This window comes from Actinia tenebrosa, unplaced genomic scaffold, assembly GCF_029948245.1.
Source record: "Actinia tenebrosa isolate PJP-AT-01 unplaced genomic scaffold, QUT_ActTen_1.0 PGA_scaffold6__47_contigs__length_16458017, whole genome shotgun sequence".
Lineage (NCBI taxonomy): Eukaryota > Metazoa > Cnidaria > Anthozoa > Actiniaria > Actiniidae > Actinia > Actinia tenebrosa.
The window spans coordinates 8425588-8447266 of record NW_028292583.1 but is presented as its reverse complement, the minus strand read 5'-3'; the positions used below and the strand labels follow the sequence as shown (position 1 = coordinate 8447266).

The 21679-nt window shown below is 36.0% G+C and overlaps 3 protein-coding genes across 4 annotated transcripts; 1 reads left to right on the top strand and 2 right to left on the bottom strand.

The window, feature by feature from the left end:
* Positions 1-11: 11 nt before the first annotated feature.
* Positions 12-9271, top strand: LOC116289585 (serine/threonine-protein kinase 16). The gene is made up of 10 exons (XM_031696531.2): positions 12-205; positions 2077-2126; positions 2212-2247; positions 2389-2514; positions 2903-3052; positions 3956-4044; positions 4908-4964; positions 5724-5818; positions 6499-6565; positions 7055-9271. Exons 1-10 carry the CDS (start codon positions 118-120, stop codon positions 7221-7223), a joined length of 927 nt encoding a protein of 308 aa, XP_031552391.2. The 5' UTR covers positions 12-117; the 3' UTR covers positions 7224-9271.
* LOC116289586 (uncharacterized) lies at positions 9241-11816 on the bottom strand. The gene is made up of 5 exons (XM_031696532.2): positions 11445-11816; positions 11186-11273; positions 10458-10632; positions 10054-10285; positions 9241-9744 (listed from the first exon to the last, which is right to left on the bottom strand). Exons 1-5 carry the CDS (start codon positions 11485-11487, stop codon positions 9683-9685), a joined length of 600 nt encoding a protein of 199 aa, XP_031552392.1. The 5' UTR covers positions 11488-11816; the 3' UTR covers positions 9241-9682.
* Positions 11817-12931: 1115 nt separating this feature from the next.
* LOC116289590 (ubiquitin-protein ligase E3A) lies at positions 12932-21459 on the bottom strand. Of its 2 annotated transcripts, XM_031696535.2 has the most exons (12): positions 21430-21459; positions 21076-21120; positions 20030-20244; positions 18525-19582; positions 17667-17811; positions 16851-17056; positions 16572-16736; positions 16255-16308; positions 16072-16173; positions 15658-15731; positions 14695-14838; positions 12932-14344 (listed from the first exon to the last, which is right to left on the bottom strand). In XM_031696535.2, coding segments are annotated over exons 2-12 (2286 nt in total). In that variant the 5' UTR covers positions 21078-21120; positions 21430-21459; the 3' UTR covers positions 12932-14223. The 2 variants fall into 2 exon arrangements, with proteins under 2 accessions (XP_031552395.2, XP_088895413.1); XM_089039287.1 differs by lacking the exon at positions 21430-21459 and having other exon boundaries at positions 21076-21419.
* Positions 21460-21679: the final 220 nt, after the last annotated feature.

Below are 21679 nucleotides of genomic sequence, written 5' to 3'. Positions count from 1 at the left end.
ACCCAGGGATAATCACATGAAGCTTCGCACGAAGCCAAAAAAATCGTCATGATTTCCTTATTTATTCTACATCCTTCGCTTAAATATCTCAGTTAGACCTCAGATAAAGCTGTTATTATGGGGTTATTTTGCTCAAGAATTTGCCGGGCTTCAGTTTCTGTGAATGGTACTCGGTATGAAATCGTTAAGGATCTTGGAGAAGGAGGTAAGTAAGAGAGAAGCATGTTATAGTAGCCATGATAACTTATTAAGCTTAGACTTACTTTATTTAATGTTTTTTCTTGTACATTAGCAATTTTGTGCAACAATCAAAAACAATAAGCTTATTTTGACTCACGATAAATCTTCATTATGGAACGATAGCATCTATTAAGCTTTATTAAACTTGATCAATCTGTTGAGCATTTTTTCTTACAACATTTAAAAGAAATTTGTATTCTATTCTCTTCTATTCTATTGTATAAAGTGTTTTATCTATTATTTGGCTATTATATTTCAATCGAGTGAATTTATAGTGACACTGCTGCAGTTGAATAAGCGACGTGATTTTCATATTAATTTTTAAGTAATTTAGGATTTTATATGACGTATATGTAGATGACATAATCTTAAGCGTAAGGGTCTTTTATAGCTTTTAAGAAACACATGAATAATTCGTAAGCCTTTGGTACAATTAGAGCGACCACACACTTCAAAAGCATGGGCCTATAAGGTTCTATTTCTTAGTATTGAAGTGATCTTTATATTAGACAAATAAAACAGCTTTTTCCATGCTCCCTTCAGTAATAAAGCATGTAGGAAGTGACGTAAGCATGAAAGAAGTGTAAGGAGATGCACAAGCCATAGGTGGGTGCTTCTCACACTTCTTGAGTGCTCAAGGTGCTTCCTAAGTATGTATATATTATATTATATATATCATATATTATATATATTATATCATAGATCGTAGATCTACAATCTATTACCCTCTGCAACTTTGCATTGAGCACTCTACCAACAGTATAGACTCAAGCATCCAGATTTATATCATATTATATATATGTTATATCATATAGAACTACTAATTTTATTTCGGTAATGAATTCATTTACACATTGTCAAAAAGAAAGACAGTTGCAGGATCTAGCAGCACTTTGCGCGAGCGGATGGCATCAGCACTGTGTTCCGTTCATTAATAAAGCACAGTTTTCGACCAATAAGCGTGCGCATACTATCCTAGCTATATGATAAAAAGAATTAATACTGATGAGGATAAATTTATCAAGATATATGTTCATCCAAGTTTGTATGAAATCTTGGGTCTAATCAAGGCCAGTCTTCCATATGAGTTACAGACCACTCACAAAAGCTCATTGACTAGCTCCCCTGTCTTGAGAATGGCATGCCGTCTTCAACTTGTGGGAGCCTTTAATTGGACTAGCTGACTGAGGATGACCGCCATGTTCAGATGAAACCTCTATTACTGTCCATGTTAGTGATGTGTTCAATAAACTCGCAGGTCATGTTTACAGTTAGACTACCAGTGAGAACCAATCAAATTGTAGAATGAAAACAATTCATTTCAACTTTGGGTAGTGGAGCCAATCAGTAAGCAGCAGAAAACAATAGCCTTTCAACATATCTTTTTATTCCCATGAGAAAATGAAAATGGCTATCTAGTTGTCAACACTTAACATTAGAATCTTGAACCTGAACAAAAACAATGTATACCAACTTGGGTAGTGGAGCCAATCAGAAACCTAGATTGCATGAGAATGGTTGAAGTCTAGGTTTCTGATTGGAAAAAATTACCATTCTCGTGCAATCTAGGTTTCTAATTGGCTCAATCAACTAGCCAAAATTGGAATGCATATGTTTTCATTCTACATTTTAATTGGTTCTCTTGTCTAACTGGTGTAAGTGGCCCCGGTTACAGTAGTTGCACTGTAAATATCAAGCCTAGCTAGAACCACTCGCTGTGCCTCATGCTTTCATACCTGAATACTCCTTTGATTACCTTATTAGATGTTCATATTTATTATGCTTCATACCGTAATTATAATAAGTATAATTATGATATTCTTTATTTGCATGCAGCCTTTTCATATGTCCATCTGGTCAAACATGGCAAACACTACTATGCATTGGTGAGTTTTGTCAAGTTACCAGTATTTCACGTTACATTATTATCACTCACTCTATCATTTCCATTCCTTTATAATATAATTATAGAAAAGAATGAGATTACAGTTACCAGAACAAGAGGAGGTATGTGTCTTGCATTTATATTTTACATTAATTATTTTAATTAATAAAGTAAAAAAATGATATAAGGACCAAAATGTTATGTCATGTAGCTATTGGGTAGTTATTAAAGATAGCTTAACTGGAATAACTTTTGAATTACAGGCATTTGAAAGAGAAGTTGCTGCTCATCGAGCTGTTGATCACCCTAATGTACTGGGTTTATATGATGTTGAACTTGTAAAAAAATCAGATTATAAGGAGGCCCGTATGCTTCTATCTTATTACAAGGTACAAATTAACTGATTAATGCATGACCAAGAAAAAAAGTCAAAGTTGTGGCAGTTGTTTGTGACTAATCACAACCAATTTGAGAGAGATATATTTCAAATTTATTCTTTATAAGCTTCTGAGTTTGCATAGAATGTTTTTGTGTAAATGTCTATGGAATTTCAAAGTATTTATAGCTCAAGTATTTATAAGCTCAAGTGTTAGTGAAGTTCTGCATGGCTTTGGTTTATGATTGGTGTTTTCATTGAAAAGAATGACTACCATGAATGAAACAGAGGTTGTTTTATAACTACAAGAAAGTCTGACTGTTCAGATTATTCATCATTGTAGTACAGTTCCAGAAATTTACATTTAATAAGGTTGCTATTTTTCATTTGTTTATTGTTAGGATGGCACAGTACAGGACTTAATAGAGAAAACAGTGGGGTATGGTAACCCTGCACCAGAATCAGATCTGTTAAAGATCTTTAGATCTGCCTGTGAGGCTGTACAAGCATTTCATGCTCACTCTCCACCACTTGCTCATAGGGACATCAAGGTAACGTGACTTAACACTCATTATCCACTAACAGGGTAGCATGTTTTCACGCAGACTAGTGGTATATGACATCTGGATAAATAAATTTCAGCTATATTAATGTATCTAGTCTGCAAATGTCAATAAAGAACAAGTTATTATAATACTCAAGAAAAATGTTCTGAAATGGGAGAGCAGTAAATAATGACACTATTCTTCAAAGCAATGGTTAACCCTTTCACTATTAGAGCAGCCAAAAGCGGCCAACCAGAAATGCAACATTTTTCCTAGAGCAGACAAAAGCAGCCAGTGGAAAGACATTTTTGCTTTTCAATTACAGTACCTGTTGTCCCCTAGGACATTTCTATGTGTTGAAACATGTGGGCTATTGTTTTTTTGGATCATTAACCAATCAAATTCTATCAACTGCTTTGATATGTGTTATAAGGCCTCAATATCTACTGAGCATGTGTTTTTCATTTTGATATTGAGAAATAAAAAACACCCTAATTATGTTCCAGGAAGAACTTGTGTTGGACCCTTTTAGCCTCTAGTAGTGAAAGGGTTAATGATGATAATTTTATATATAAGCCAAAAATAATAATAAAGGCAAACAAATTGATTTATTATTCTGTCATTTAAGGAAGGTATGTTTGTTTTTTTTGTAGGGGAGAGGGCTGAGGGTTCAAAGGGGAGGGTCACCAGTAAAAAATTTAAATTTTGCAGAGGTTCAAAACTTTTAATTTTGACAGAAGCAGTTTCCTTGTAGACTCAATAGGAGAGTCATGAATTTCTTACTTACTGAAAGGGTAAGGGCTACAACCATTTTTGAAAGTTTCCTGCGAATTCCCCAGCCCTTCCCCCTCCCCCCAATATTAAGAAATGTACCTTCCCTTAGTGACTTTTTAGTTTTTCTTTCAACAGCCTCATAATCTTCTTCTCGGTCCAAATCATACTGTTATACTGTTTGATCTTGGAAGTGTCTCTGAGGCAAGATGCTCTATCAGATCCAGGTAAATTAATGATAAAACAGAAGAAAGCAGCCTGGTTAGTTCATTTTGTAAGAGCATTGTTTTGTTGTGCAGGAGGTCATGGTTTGAGTCCTGGCCACACCAATACTCTGAGTCTTCGAGGAGAAGTCACTTCCTTTGCAATTAAATCTGCAAAGGGTTAGACCTTCAAGGCTTCTTGGATAGGCTTGATAACACTAATGTACTAACAATAATATTCACTCATGATTGTAAGTTGCATAGCTGGTAATAGAATCTTAAAATGAAGCCAGTAAGGTCGCCAATAAAGTCCTCCACTGCCGTCATGAAATGTTAAGCACATTGACACATTTTCCCATTTGTGAAAAAAATGTGTTTGGGGGGAGAGGAAGGAGCCTTCACTTGGAAAAGGGCAGAGATGCTTATCCTACCTTTTAGTGTTCCAGATTGGTGATTTGGTACCTATTAGGGTGTCACAAAATTAAAAGGACCACTAGAGAGTAAGTCAGTACCTCTTAGGGTGTTTGTCAGACAATAAGAATGATACCCTTTTTCAAAATTCCCGACAAGCATCCCCACCCTTCTATATAATTATGAGAGTCCCCCCCTCCCCATATGTGTTATATAAGAACTCAACTTTACAACATCAAGTGATATTTCTAGAAATCTTGGAAAATCCCTCTGTGTGACATTAAAGATTGTACACAGTTTAAAAAAAAACATAATATTGTCTGTTGTGAGCACTCCGCACCATTCGGTAAGGTGTCTGTAAGTGGTTGATAATTTAACAGTAAATTGTTGGTAAGTGATCGGCCATACGGTGTGGATTGATCACAATAGCCATAATGTTAGTTCAAAAAGTTTAATCCAGGTTTTGGGCATTTCAGGAGAGAGGCTCTGGCATTGCAGGAAAGATGTGCCCAGGAATGTACGGCTGCATATAGGTCAGTATAATTGTAACTTTATCTCAAGAGATCTTAGAATTGTTAAAAAGAAAATTCCACATAGATGTGCACTGTAAAAGTGCCCGTAACATTGTGTCATACAGCATCATCTGAGCAAATCAGTTGTTAGATTTGTGCTTAATTCCAGTTCATTGGCCAATTTCAAGCCAAGAAAGGCTGGGACCTAGTTTTAGTTATTTTTTTCCAGATAGGAGTCGCACTGCTTGTGACTGACTGTGCATTCCCTGATTTCAGGCTAAGAAAAAAACTATTGACTCAGTGAAGTTATAATAATAATGGTTTGGCATTGGATCTGTGTTGAGGAGAGAGGAAAAGCAGAGATCCCAGAAAAAGACCCTTGAGGCAAAATACGAGAGAGAACAACACAGCAAACCAATCATATCAACATGTGGCATCCAATGTTTTTCTCCTAGGCCACCCTTGCTACCCATAAACATATTTTCTTCTTAAGTCAATATATTTTGGGTAACACCATGGAGGAACTTTTTGCTGTTCTGAATGGGCAAAATAAACTTAATAAAATGAACTGGTAATCAGTATTTTACAGGTAAAAACAGTTATAGATTTTTGATTGGCTACCCTCCAGAAAGTAAAGTATTGGGAAAGTAGAGAATACCATAAATTATTACTAAAATACTATATATTATTTCAAATTACAAAATGATCTACTTTGGTCATAAGAAATGTAAATTTAATTTAATTTGTAATAATTTGTGTTTTTGTAAATGTGCCATGCAGAGCTCCAGAATTATTTGAAGTGCCATCTCACTGTGAGATAGATGAGAAGACAGACATCTGGTCACTTGGTTGCACGCTTTATGCCATGGCTTATGGTAGGTAGCATTCTATTGTGTAGGGGGTTCTGAGTAAATACAGGGGAAAATAGGCCAAAAACATCGGGACTGTATAGTCTGTATGAAATTGGTGTTACTTTGTGTCTTATTTTTGAATAAGGCGAGTCTTATTTGATGACAGGGTTATGAGCTGTTCTAAGTTAAGCCAACCCTTAGATAAGACCCAAACATGTTCATATAAATGGCACTTACTGATCTTAGCTAATCACAAAGCAATGTGTGCATGCACAACTGCACACAGGGAACGTACACAAACCAGGCTGTATCACCAACAAATCAGCTGAAATTTAAGATGTGAGTTGTCTAATATCATGATCTTGGCATTTTATGTCAAAATAAGATGGATCAGCATGTAAATGGCCCTAAAATATGAAATTCCGATTTCCTATGGAGATGAATAGAGGGCCACAGTTTGATCATTCTGTGTAGTGTCACCCTCATTTAATAGAAATAATTTATTATTATTATACCCTTCAAATAATACCAGTTATTTCATCATCTTGATTTAATGGCTAAATGTTATAATATTATTTTGCCTGTGCCTTTGGTCTCGTATTACATGATGATGATTGACCCCTTTCACTTTCATTTCACCTTGGAAACTAAGCAATATATTAATAATTAATTATTAACTTTGGTCTCAATTATTTATATTTCAGGTGACAGTCCATGTGATGGGTCAGCTCTGTCTGCATTAAGTGGAAATATTCAAATCCCATCTAACAGGTAGGTAGGTCTGTAGAATAGGATGTGTTCTGTTTGTGTGATATATACTTGGGCATTGCAAAGCTCACAGATATCCTCCACCTATAAGTTCACTTACTTTTACTGAACAGCATTCTCACCCTCCAATCGGTCTTTAAGTACTTAAACATTTCCTCTTTTACTCCAACAAAGGACTAGTGTCCGAAACTAATTACCCATTTATCATTACTCTTTCATTAGAAACAACGATGCAGCTCACGCTAGTTTTTAGCTAGTTAAATCTCTTTGTACTTAAACATACTAGAACTTATATTGATAATTATGATATTAGACAAACATTTTACAAGAAATGTAAGGGATATTAAAGAATGACATTTCAGAGACATCTTGACTCCATCAGCAGGCTCATTTTGAATAATTAACTGTGATCAATGTCGTTTTTTAATATCCCTTAATTTTCTTGTAAAAAATAATTTTGGATTTATCTTAATTTTGTTATGTTTCCTGCAGTGCGTATTCATCAGATTTCAACATACTCATTAGAAGCATACTTCAAGTAGATCCTCAGGAACGGCTAATCATACCAGAGGTCTTGAGAATCATTGACAATCTGTGCCCGTCAAGAGCAGAATTTGCTTGTGCTGACTCCAAGGACATCTCTGTACAGGCTGTGTATTAAAAACCGATATCATCGACTTTTATAAGTTGACTAGAGAAAATTAATTTAAATATGCATTATGTCTAACTGATTATTTTGGCCATAATGTTTTCACATGTGAGAACATAAGTCATTCACTTTGAGCATTTTTTGTTTATTTACTGATTAAGCTTGTCAGAGAGGATGTCTTAGACTTACTCAATATTATTTCACCTCAGATAGTGACTGTCATTTCTGCAGAGTATTATTTCTCTGAGTCTTAAACTATTAATTCATATCAATTTATAGGAATTTTAGCAAATACTGCGAATGAAATGCAGTATTTAGGTTCATTAGGGAAACATTGCACCTAAACGATATATTAGGAAAAGATATCCATATTTGGAAATGAGTGGAAAGAATGGGTGTGGGTTGATTTGTTTAGGGGATGTCTTATTTAAGAGTTATCCTGGAATATTGTGGGTGGGTTCAGATATTTTTATAAATTATACTTCTACAATAGCAATGAGAAATCTGTGAATGAATGTTGATACAAATGAGTAAAATGTATGATATTTCAGAGTTGATGAATGGGAGGCCGGTAAATAGACTATAATACATTCAAACACAATTAATTATGATTATCAATAATTACTAATTTGTACTGAAAGAGTTTCCACAGTTTTATTATAAGAAATTACCTTTGATATCTGAAAAAAAGGTAAAAATATTTTATTTAATTTAAACTTGTTTTTAATGATATTAACAGCATCAAGATGTAATAAAACAGTTTTTATTGGGTGTCAATCACATTAGGGAACAACATTTCTTTGAATGATTGACATTCAAATCCACTTTTTAACATTCGTAATATGCTTCTGCTTGTGTTAAGTGCATATAAAACTACTATTGTTTGATATTTCTTTTCATTGCTGAGATATTCAATATAGAAAATTACAAAATGATGACATCATGATAGTGACCTAGTACATTCTTGTACCCAGACCCTTCTCACCAAAAAATCGAAGGCTCAGTATATGGTAAAGCAGTCAGTTTGATGTGTTTCATGGTGTTGCCATGGAAACACCCTTAGTCCAAGCCATTTTAAGAGGGAAAACGAAATTTCAATTTTTAACTTAATTTTATCTCAAGCCAGATAAGAGCTGAATTAATATTATAAGGAGTAAAGATATCAATCCTAGAAAAAAGGATTCAGGATTTTTGTTTATCTTGAAAATAGCCTGGGTCTGAGGGTGTTCCCATGGCAACACCATCAAGCATTTGCCTGTACTATAACGACTCATTAATTTGACTCTGACGAAGGACTAGCATCTGAAACGTCAGTAAGTTTTTTCATCTTTTTCACGGTGTATAATTTACCTTTTCATCATTACTGTTTCATTTGAAACACAGACACTGCTCACACTAGATTTTAGCTAGTTATCTCTTCTCTTTTATTTTCATTCATGTTGAGCTAATTCTCACAGAGTTGTCCTTCATTTGATGATTTGACTTTTTACTAGATACATCATTTTGTGATTTCTTATATTTGAATATCTTGGCAACAAAAAGAAATAACAAATAATGGTAAAATGCACTTTAATGGAAATAAGTGTAAAAATTGACTGACTGAGGTAAATACCCACCATTTTGACGGATGTTGAAATGATAGAATAAATTATAATTTAAATTGGTATTATCTAATGTCCATACATTCTGAGTTGATTGGTCAAACACAAAGCATTAAGATCAAAGCTACAGAGCTTTGAATTAACCTTTAAAATAGCCCCTTCTTAAAAATGTCTTGAATGCGAAGCTATCATAAAAATACAAAAGAAATGCCAAAAATTTCACTGAGAAAAAGTGTGATTTCTTTTGTATTTGTATGTTAGCCTTGCATCCACAATACTTCTGAGAAGGTGTATTAGATTGAATTTGTGTTTGGCCATTAAACCAAATTGTATGGAAAGTGGTGAAAAGCTTCAAAAGCCTTTGCAAGCCTGTGCTCGCTCTATCCTTTGCAAGAATGTGATATCTTTATTTATTAAGACAACAAAAGAAAACCAAATTATATTTATTGTTTTATCAAAGTATATGTTTAAGTAATATTAACTTCAACACACACAAACAAACTACTCGAAAAATACTGGCAGAAAATAAACAACTTCCTATCCCCCTACTTAAAGGCTTTTTTTTTTCTTGTCTCACTGATCCTGAGGCTTGAGAGTATTACCCTTGTATATTCAGCAATTTTACAATTTTTCATGGGCACTCTACAGTAATACATGAAACAGCTTTCCATTCTCATAGCACATAAGAAATGCTAATAGATAGGCCAGTGAGGTTTTGTAATAGAACATTTGCTATGAAACATTAAAAAAAACAATTAAAATCTGTTTCTTTGTCAAATTATAATATTTTCCAACTAGCTTATCTGACTTTCATGAATTTTTAAATAGTCTTCCACACAGGTTTGCCTCGCATGTTAAGGCGATCATTCTTCAGTATGCTGCATGAATGAGACTCCTTCTTTTGGTCAGGTCAGGAAAATGATCAACCATCACTGCAATTTAATGTAAATAATTTAATTAATTAATAATGAATAATGATAAATAATAATAATTTAACAACTGATATATATCGCTTGCTTGCTTGCTTGCTTGCTTGCTTGCTTGCTTGCTTCCTTCCTTGCTTCCTTCCTTCCTTCCTTCCTTCCTTCCTTCCTTCCTTCCTTTGTTCCTTTGTTCCTTTTTTTACAGCATATATGGTTAAAATGGTCGTAGATAAAAAATTTTTGACAGTTGGGAGCCATGTCAAATCCCACAGATTCCAATCGCATTAAATCGTTAGTGGTGCGGCTTACTGATATTACCTCGATTCCTGAGTACAGCCATACTGGAAATCTCCGCCTGATAAGTAGATACGGGTGTGGTTGGATTCTCATACGATTCACGTTTGTTATTACTGGAGGTGTGGTATTTTGTAGTAGGTCCTAGTGGAAGTGCACGGGATTGGTTTGGATTGTGTTTGTGTATGTTTGGTAGTGATGGCGTGTTATCGACTTGTGCGGTGTCCATTGGTAACCATACCATATATGTACTAAGCTGTAAACACATAAAGTACATTCACGTTAACTTTTGGGCTTCTGATAGGGAGAGGAGGAAGGATATACGATTAACTGAGCGGCCATTTGACCTAGACCAAGAGAAAAATGCATTTAGAATGTTGCGCGCGTTCAGTTTCGATGACATAATCAGTCCTTCGATCAGTACTTACTCTATCTCCTGTTTGGAAAGGGAAGTGAATCCTAAATGGATGAGGATTATTTCTGCTAACATGTACAAGCGCTTCCCTCCTCCTGTCTCTTAGTCTTCCGTTCTCAGCCCGGTAGCTTGATCCGTGCGGATTGTGATACCTATGGCGTTCTTCAGCTTCCGAGTTGGCGCTGGAACTGCAGAGAAAAAGACGGTTTCTTGAGCCGTCAACCAAAAATATCTTCGGGATATTTGGGATCCTTTTTCCCCTGGAGACATCCACAAGTCGGGTAAACTATCACTATAAGCTAAGGACCACCGACCTTTGTTTTAAACAAAGCCGGTGCTTTTCTCCTTAGTTTGAACTTTGCTCAGTAATCATCGTGTTTGTGGAAGATCTGTTCAAGCCCAAAATCTAGTCACATGCACGTACTAGAACGATATCATATATCCGAGAAAAGTTAACAAACAAAATCAATGTACGAATTAGGTCAGGTCTACTGAACTTACTAATTTGTGTAATTTTTACGATTTTTTTTCCACGGACATACTGTACGCACTCTACTGATGTACTCTCTAATATGACTGAATGCAGTGCAAAATGACAAGATTTTTTTGAAAAAGATGTATACACATTCATGTTTTTAGTGTTGTATAGATCTTTGACTGGTTGCCACGCAATTAATTCCAATCTGCGTGCAATACACATATCAACTAGCTAGACTTGATAGTTTTAACAATTCCACCAACCTTCTGTGTTGTTTTTGCGAGTTTTTAAAATATTCCTTGAGATTAGATGGCAAGTTTAGGGGTACAGATCGAGTTCTTGCCTCGCGCACTGTGAAGTAACAACAAATGTGTGAGTTTGCTCAAGAGGAACTGAAGTTAAAACGAATTCACAAAACGAAACGAAATCATTTAGTAAAAGTTCTTCCAGTAGTAAAAACGTTGCAATAATCATATTTCATTTTCCCCAAGAGGATCGAAATCATAAAGTAGCTTAGCTTACTTGTTGTCGTCCAGTCTTTATGTTTTCCAAAACTCATGTTCATCTACGGAAACTAGACGCGACCAGATCACTGCCTTTTTTAACTTGTTTTCTGCTGTTTTCAAGTACACTTTCACGAATATTTGGCGATATGTTTTTGCATTTTTCCAGGCGTACGTCAGTGTTAATTTGTTTGTTAAAAAAGATTGTAGGAAGTGAAGTTTTGTTGAAAGTTGGTGTAAAAGATGTGACATCAACTACGAGTTATAGCACGATAGCATTGTGCAAGCTGATGGCATGCTTGGGTTGTTTGTTTGAATCTTCAGTGTTAAGCCTAGTTATTGTCCATCTATTCAAAAGCAAACAAAACATTGATCAAATGTGTTCCATCTAGAAGGCTTTGTCGTTAACAGCTCGTCTAGAGACACCCTTTGAAATATAATTTCCCGTGCTGCGATTGGATGATATTCATCCCATTTTAAGTTTGAGTGGCTTAGCATGTGTTTAGTTTAGCAAAGAACAGTCTTATGTGAGGCCATTAATGCAAACTCTAATGATGAAGGCAAATATAACTAAAAGTGTTAATAGCCCCAGCAGGATAAACCACGGTAAATATTGGCACAAGCGATACCAAACTAACTGGAAAAAAAATCGATGTACGTTTTCTTTCCCAATACCATGCGAATCATTCGCGTGGAGTTTTATTCAGCAAAACGTAGAGTTACTACGGTACCATCCGTCTGTGGTGGCATAATCATTACTATTTCGTTCATTCTTTGGCTCTAAACCAAGAAAATATTCTTTGGCTCCAAACATAACTTATTAGAATGAAAGTGCACACAAGCAAGTAGAACAGTTTTGTATTCAGAAAAAAAGGGGGGAAAATCATTTTTTGCCAGCATCATAATGAGAGGTATCGAAGGTCCAAGTAGGGCCTCGGAAAAAGGATCTTACGTTCTTAGGAAATGCTATTCTCGTATATTTGAAGCATTGTACATAGGGTAGGTGAGTGTTCACAGGGGCCCCATTATACTTCTCTGTCATGTCATATATCTGTCGTATACATGTCCTGCCGATGAGTGTTTTACACGTGAAAAATAAAAATAAAAAATGATTTGATTACTTTGTATAGTTCGTGTAACCTCGCTAAAAATCAAAATAGCGACAGACAAGGACAGACATGGCTGTAAGCGACGACTTTCTAGCCCCTCCAAGTCCGTCAGGATCTACCTTATGAGAGGGTGCCAATAGGGTTTAAGTTAACTGACAAATAAGCTAAAATTAGTAGTTAACAGTTAACTGATATTCCATTATTTTGGTTAATATTATGGCCAGTGCTCGCGAAATTAGTAACAGTTAACTGACATTCGGCGGAAAAATTATTAGTTAACTTACAATTGGGAGTACCCCCACTGGCACCCTCTTATGACAGGGAGGAAGTGAATCTGAGGACGTTGACACCCACGCTGCTCGAGTCCTCATCCACCCCAAGATAAATGATCAAACAGTTATTGGGAAACAACTCTTAGATTATTATTGCTTACTTGGCTAACACTTGAAAGTACACGGTTAGTAAACACGCTATATGTTTCGCTACATTTTTTATTGATCATCAAGTGCAGATTTCCTTTTTATCCAAAGTCATTTTAAAACATCTGATAAGCAATGGAATCCTTGAGGCTAAAGTGCAAAAACCAACTGCATTGACCTAAAGTCCTCAGCAGTTTTGGATGGTATTGAGTGCAAAGGGGTCACCCGGTGGTGGATATAACATCGTCTAGTCATCTTCAAAACTGATCGGCCAGGACTATTCGCCACGGTCCTAACGCCTCCAAAATCTGGCTTGTAATGGCCCGGCAGAGAAAGTAGTTTAAACGCCAACAAGAACCAAAATACTAGAATTTTGGACATGACTGGAAAATGAGGATGGATGAAAAGGAAATCTACCAATAAGTCTCTATTCTATCAGTAAATTCTAAAAAAAATACCTAAAAACCAAGTTTACACTTAAACAAACTTGAAACACATTACTCCCACTTTGACAGTTACGCGACCAAAACAGCCCAAGTCTGGGTTTTTGGCTTATGTCGATCAAAAAATAAACTAACTTAGACCATCGCAACCCAAAAACCCAGACGTTTTGGCCTGTGTTGTCTAAGTCACGTCATTATGCTAATGAGTATAAACTGGTAACCATGGCAACCATAAACCATGCAAAGTTGAATAGGTTGTTAATGCCTTGGTAATGGAAACACTTTTCAGTAACTGGAAAACAACCCCTATAGGCTGTAATAGGGTTTGAAATATTTGTTTGACATAGCAAGCTTTTGTCAGTAAAATATCATCCGTAGATTCAAGCTAACTACAAAGGCAAAAGGTATAGGCAAATAACATGGGTATGCTTTGTCAATAGCCACCACAGCGAGCCCAATCTTTGTAGCTGTAAGAACTGTACTTCGACAAACTACAGACTGTTCTAAGCATAGACTGCAGCTTCATTTCGTTTTTATTCTTACAGAACTGAAATGACTCACCCTCGTTTCTCTTAGAGACTCTTGAAACGTTGCAATGTTTTTGAAGTTAACACTAGATTAGAAAGAACTTGGGCTGATGTAGTCATTTCATAAGTTTATATTTCTTTTAGGACCATCGTATATTATTTTTTTGATGTTTTTCAAATCGACCATTGTCACTCCCTTTTTAATTTGACGGTAACTAAATAAAATTGTTAGGACATAGAATCCTGAAGATCACATTCCTTTCTTGCTAAAATTGGATCCCTATTATCACAATTATCTTTCTAGAGTAACCCAAACCCTTTGGCGTTGCTTACAGCCTTAAGCAAGCGTTCTTTGAGCTTCTCCTTGCTGCTATACTCCGGAAGCAGAAGAACGTTGAAGCACGTGTGAGCCGTTGGTAACCTGAAATAAACCAGGAAATGTACGAATATAGTTAGACTGCTTACCTGTTACCAGTAGGGACAATACCCCCTCCCCCCCCCCCCCCTCCCCCCACCACCACCACCAAAAACGAAAGCGTTAGCCCTAGCAGTAGAGTCACCAGTAAATGAAGGGCTAGAAAGGGCAAGAAGGAGAGTACCTGGTAGACTACTACATAGTGGTAAGCACACATCTCCTGCTTTCTTTCCACCAAAAACGTTAGCCCTAGGATTACCTTACCTCCATGGAAATGGCTTCAAAAAAAGCCAAGCACTGGCAGTATACCATTGCTCTCAATCTTCTGGAAAACAGTTGCTCATATATCATCTTACCTGGTTGAATCGGGTCCATTCTTAGCGATGATGAGCTTCAGTTTTGACAATCCTCCTACAGGAATCCTGTCACTACCGGTGGTAAACATCAGCAGCTGTCGCTTCTGTTCCATTTCGAAACTGTGCACTACTTCCCAGAACCACCTAAATGTGAAAATAGATTATAGAAAGCGTTGCACAACTGAATAGAACAAACCAGCCAACAAGTGAATAGTGGTGACAAGCAGGGAAAAGAGTCTTTAAAAATCTAAATCAGATTCACTACTCCAGGGTGGACGGCAGAAAGCCTATTAGGTTTTACAACCCAGTTGATAAGGGAGCAGATAGATTTCATTAGAATTTAGGAGTTGATTTTTGAGGAGGAAAGAAAGACTGGAGAACCCAGAAAAAACTTTGAAGCACAAGAGAGAACCAACAAACATCCTGGGTTAAAATATAGCAAATTATCGTACAGACACATAATATTGTACATGACACATAATATTTTATCTTTATTTATTAAAGTTTTTTAATTAACAATTATTCGCCAAAGGCGAAGTGATTATCGGGGAATATTTTCCCGAGACACGAGTCTTCAAGCGGCGAGGTAAATATTCCCCAATAATCACTGAGCCTGAGGCAAATAATTGTTTTAGAATAAATACACAGGTGATTCTTTTAAAAAAAAGAAAGGAAAAAAAAAGAAGAAGATAAAAGGCACCTTTTTCCGGTAACAGCAACAAAGCGGCTGGCCGCCATTTTGGATTTTCGCTCGAGGTGATTATTGTGTGATAGTGTGAGTTTCTTGACCAATCAGTGCGTGAGATTTTCTATAATCACCTGCGTATTTTCTACTAATTGCATAATATCACATTTTTTAAATCAGTGAGGATTTGCAAGTTGATAATTAATAAAGAAGCATCCAATATTCCCAACAAATTCCTTTATCTTCGCCCTACAACTGATGCTGTAAAAAAGACTTACTTGATCAACTCTGAATCTTTGCTCAATCCACCATCATATTCTGTAGAATTCTCAAGTGCATCAAAGTCCAGTTCCTGGAAGTCAACAAGAAACCTCCTTAGATCCATAGACATGGATCCATGAATGTTACCCAATGTGTTTATTTATCTTGAAAGGAATAAAGGGCCATATAACATCTAGCAGTGATTCTACAGGTTCTTTAAAACAAAATCCTAATGAAATTCGGAAGCTTTTCATTTCGTGTAGGGAAGAAAACAGGACAAGACTAAACAGAAGAGAACCAACAAGCAACTCTGCTATGGTTTAGGAACCACTCCCACGTGTCAGAGTGACGCAAGCCCTTCCTAACAGCCAATGCTGCTAATCCCAACAGGCCAGCATTGCATGAAGTAGCATATGAAAAAAAATACTTACTTTGCTACCACAAACCAAAAGCTCAACCTCGTCAGGCCTGAAAAAAGCCTTCAGTGGAGAATCACCAACGACCAACTCAAAACCAGATTTAAATTCCTTAAACTACATTGTAAAAGGGAGAGAAAAATTAAGATTAGAACTTCTCCTGTTGTAACACAACTAAATTATATTGTTCACTTTTACCTGTTTTTCCACTGACTTGTTCAAAATGAAGTCTGCATACAAAGTTATGTATTCCTGTAAAACAAGAAAAAGTGATGTGGCTTGCTGCTTATAGATAATTATGTGAGATTCCAAGAAAATATGATAAGAAACTATTGTCAGATGCTTCACTCTAACAACAAAATCAAAATGTCTATAAGCTAAATCCAACCAACATTATGAGCCAACCAGCTTACCAACCACTTACCGACCATTACAGTACAGTGCAGATTGTTTACTGTTTCCCAACATTACAGCTACAAAATCAAAGTTGTATACACTGGATTTATGTAAGTTACCTTTTTGTTTTCATTGGTTACGGCAATATCTCCACCATTCTCTTTAAGGTCATGAGACAAGTTTGAGCCAAAGACATCAGTATAGCCAATTTTGAAAGTACACCCAATGTCATCCTCAACATTGCCCTCATGTTCAAGCATTGACTTCAAACTTCTATACAATACCTGCATTGAAAATAAAAACGGCCTCAACTTATTGTGAATCACATTCTTGCAACAAGGGTTCAGTAATGCATTTTTTTCTCAATCCAGAAATCCCATTAGAGTTGATGTACTTACAGGATGGGAATCCTTGAGGTCATCAAAGGTACCTGGCTTGTCAAACAGTTTTGTATAAACCACCATAGGAAAGTGTATGTCCAGGATTATATTATTGTAAATGGCCAAACCAACCACTAGACCAATGAGACGGAACTGGGCAGCACTTTCAAATGAGGTTGGATTAAACCAACAAAACCTTGTGTTGGGATCATAAGTGAACATCCCTACGACCATCAACAATAACCAATTAGATTCAATATGAATTACCCTATTTACTCGAATAAACGCCGCCCTCAAAGAAACGTCACACTTGGGACTAAAAATAGTAATAGATGCTGCCCCCGAAAAGACGCTGCATCTATGGTGTGGCTTTATTTGAGGAAATAATAATTTATGATATATAATAAAGAACAAGTATATTTCAAGTTTAAACCAGCAATGGAAATTATTTTCATTTGAAACAACATTTTTAAGCTCAAAGTTACTGTAGAAAGAACAGACAAAATAAGACTATGAATGAAATTTTTGTTAGATTTGCTACTGTTACCTGTTAAAAAGGTTATCGTATGTCCTTAACTTTGCTATTACAAAATCTTGTTGAATAAAGTAATTTTTGAATAAACACTGCCCCCGAATAAATGCTACAGCTAGATTAAGAGAAATTAAATAAACGCTGTGCAGTGTCTATTTGAGTAAATACGGTAGTTCAATTATTTAGTTCTTTTTCATATTGCCTTTCAATGAGATGTTACAGTATGTATAATGTATACGGGGAATAAGTGGCTGGCGTGAGGTGGATTTAACAACATAACAAAACCTTCAAAAAGACTTTACCATAATCAGGATTGAAAATCTGTTCGACGACCAACTGGAAGAATTCCTTAGAGACCCCTCCCTCGTCAATACCCTGCTCTCCTTCAAATTCAACCACCAGCTGCTTCTTAAGATCTATGGGTTGATCTTGGGCAACCATCTCCAGCTGAAATAAAAACAACAGAAATGATAAAGACCTACAGCAATTTGTTATGGTGCAATGTTTTCCAATCACACACCATGTCTTTCCATAAAAAAGAAGATTATCTGTTTGAGTTGTAACCCCCATATTCATGTGTCTTCTCATGTGCAATCGTTAAACAAAGAAGCAAAGTAAGGATAATCTAGGGAATGACACACGGTCTGTTACATGTGGGAAAACATTGCACCACGATCAACTAGTTTATACATGTACCATTCAACTTCAAGAACAATTTTGAGATCCCTTCTTTTGTATAAAGTATAAATTTTGCATAAATAAGAACTCATTTTAAAAGCACTCTCAAATCGTTATAGTATTTCTCAATTTGTTAAACTTCTTTTTCCTATCAAAGCACCCAGGTGATTGTGGTATCTAGGAGATGACAGTATAATCTAGCGATGGAAGATTTCTGGTCTATATCTAGTCATGATTTCATTTTTTTTCAAAATTTTGAGCTTAACAATCAAAATCTGGCAAAAGTTTTACCAAAATTATGAAAATAACATTTTTCAAACTCGTGAAAGGGCCCCAACAATGTCTTCTTAAGAGAAAACTGTCATTTTTCTTATCATAACACCTCAAAGGAGCCCTTTGTTGTTCTACTCCATTTCTTTCCCCTGATAGGAAGGTAAATATGCAATTACTATAGTTGTTACGGTGTGTATGTATCCACTTACCCTGACAAGGGCATCATCAATCAGACTCTCTCTTTTAACTTTAAGACGAAGATAAGGCGTTTGGTGATGTCCATGCACAAGGCTGTATAACATAGTCAATCTCCTCTCACTAAACATCCGCACACGATTATCATAAAAGAGTGCCAATCCTTTGGTTGCTGTGCTAAGTACAAAAAAGTGGCTAAGAAATGAAAACTTTTGTGGATCACCCTTAAAGTAGGTGAAGTCCCGGTCTACTTCTATGTGATCGTTCAGTGGTTCATTAACAAATTCATCATAATTTAAAATTGGCTGACGGCAATCTAGTGAGCGTAACTCAAGCACTTTGTAAATTTCATCTTGGAAAGTTTTGATAGCTGTTGAGATAGGTTGGGAATCGTTTTGCAAGGTTACTTTACTTGGATTTCTTTTTTCTCCTGCTATTATACTAACAAGGTAAAATAACTTCATAACCTTGGTACTATTGACTATTGCAATGTCTTCATGAACTGGAATATGATTGACAGCTGAAGGCCCTGTTAGGACTTGATAAGTGATTAATTGTTGCAAAGTTTCCACCATGCGACGAATGTCATCTACTTCATAGGTACACCAAATCCTGACAAGCTGAGCTTGCAAATTTGCAGGTAAGAGAGTGAGAGATTTCAAAAAGCTAGGCAGAGCGCTATCAAGATACTCTGGGCTTTGTAGCATTGTGTTTTCCATGACAACTATTATCTGATTTAAGAAGTTGGGATCTTCTAGCACAATGTCATGCTTGTGAAAGTTTATTTGAATTTCAATGTTTGATGACAATGTTACCAGTGAATTCAGCAGAGCGTTTTCCACTGAAGGGTCCTCAAGTACAAACAGTTCTTTGTAGATTCTTCTAACTGCATCAACATCAACAAAGAGAGTTGCTCCCTCCAGTGCCTTTGGCTTCTCAAGCAGGAAACTTTTGTTTAATAACTTGGAATCAGAAAACACTTTGCCAATAATGTGGACAAGTTCCTTGTAACTGTTTGTCTTCTTACAGGATTCTATCTTTGAAAGTAGTAATGACTCTGTCAAATAGGGCTCTACAATGAACAACCAATAAATGGCATTAGTGATGATGTCAACAGTCCTCCTGTCTCTTCCAGACGTGTTGTCATGATTAGTTTCAAATATTACCAAAGTTCAGAATTCACACCAGAAAACTCACTAAATTATTTATCGAATTGGAAAACATTTTTCGGTATAGAATGCACTTGAATATTAAATATACTGTCATTTCATGGTAAGGCTGATGGCTAGTATGCTGGATGAGGTGTGCTTGTATTGTGTTCTTAGGTAAGACACTTAAACTGCCTCTAACAATCCAGGCATGCAAATGGATACTATCAAGGTGACATAAACATGTGATGGACTAGCAATAACCCATTTTGGTTGTTATGAAATATATAGATAAGCACCAACTGTGGTGAATCCTACTAATAGATCCATTCATTTTGGAACAAGTATACTGAAAAATGGTCAAAAATTACCTTTCTTGATGTTGAACTTGGTTTTGATATTATCACATAATGCTAACTCTGCTTTTTCCTGACACAATTTCACGGCTAGTGCAGCTGCTTCATTCTTGTCAAGCTTGAGTTTTCCATTTGAAGCACAGTTCTTATTTCTACAGTTTTTTGTTCCACAGCCATCAGTGAGCTGGTAAAAGTAGCTTGTGATGAGGACTTCTGCTGCAGCTTTATTCCTTTTGTGGAATATGGAAAAAATTAAAATCCAGTTTTCCAGGAGAATTTATCTTAGTACAATAATAAATAATAAATCAACTCTTTATTTAAAGAGGGTAGCACGGAATAGTTACAAAATAACTAATAAACTAGTGGCCCTCTATAATGCATCACAAAACTGACTTGACACTACTGCACTTTGTTGACTTGTCTATTTGACTTGTCAACACCTGGCATTGCTCATTATTTGAATTCTATTATCATTATTATTATTATTATCATTATATATATATTAATAAACTTCTAAAAAAATTGTTTCTAACAAACAGTAATTGGTTTTCGTTCATGTATTTGTGATGGAAGTTGTAACATAGTGTGCCAAGAAAACCCCATTGAGCAACCTTAACCAATTGTTGCAGCTTTGGTGTGATTGATTCTGCTATGTTTGACAAGGAGTTTTGATAATGCACCTATCAATGTAAGTCCTGTGGGGGAGGGTGGGGGGTATTCAGCAAGGGTTGGGGATCCGATAGCTCAAATGTGCCCCAAAGTTGGGAGTTTGATCAGGATATAGGCAGAGACCTATGTATAAGAGATGTGCTCTCTTCATAATCTCTTAATTCCTTTCAGCTAGTGACAAATGATAAATTATTTCTATACTTACTTTGCTAGATAATAGAAAAAATCCTCTCAAAAACTCCTACTATGTTTAAGTTGTAAAAGAGCATCAAATATACATATCCCTTACAGAAGACACAACCACACCACATGATTCACCAGCTACACACATCTAGCTTTACTGCTTACTGGAAAATACCTCTCAAAATCAGATGAGCACACTTCATACTTACATGATGGTAAATTATCTGTCAAATCCAAACTTCTATGTTCCTAGGCTGAGTTGAAAAATATTATAAGGATTACTTCTTCGCTTATTAGAAGTTCAAAAAAAAGATTACTGTAAAGACTTGAGCAAATAACCATATTGTAAGCTTCAGATGAGTTTACAGAGTAGCAAAATGAGTCCTTTACAGTGTAAGCGAGTTTTTCACTTTTTTGGCATCAATAGATTTTCGCTGTAAAACTCTAGCAGAGAGATAGTAAGCTAGAACCCTTGGAGGCTCTAACTGGTCCGAGTAGCGTAGTAAACAAGTCAGAAATTGAATGATAAAGGAGTAGGTAACCTTAATATCTGACTTCCTTACCTTCAAGACCATCCATCGCGAGGAATGCTGGGTTAGTCGTCTACAACCAGAGGGACTGAGCAGACTAATAATAATCCCCACCTACCCCACCCTAATTTTTTTCTATTCAAAAGCCCAACCCGCTAACTTCTAAAACAAACTTTGTCCATTCTCGTACACTAAAAAGCTGAGAAGGCTTTGCGTACGAAAATGAAACTTCCTTTTGAGAGAAGATTTTAAGATCTCCAAAAATCAAAATAAGCGTTCTCTG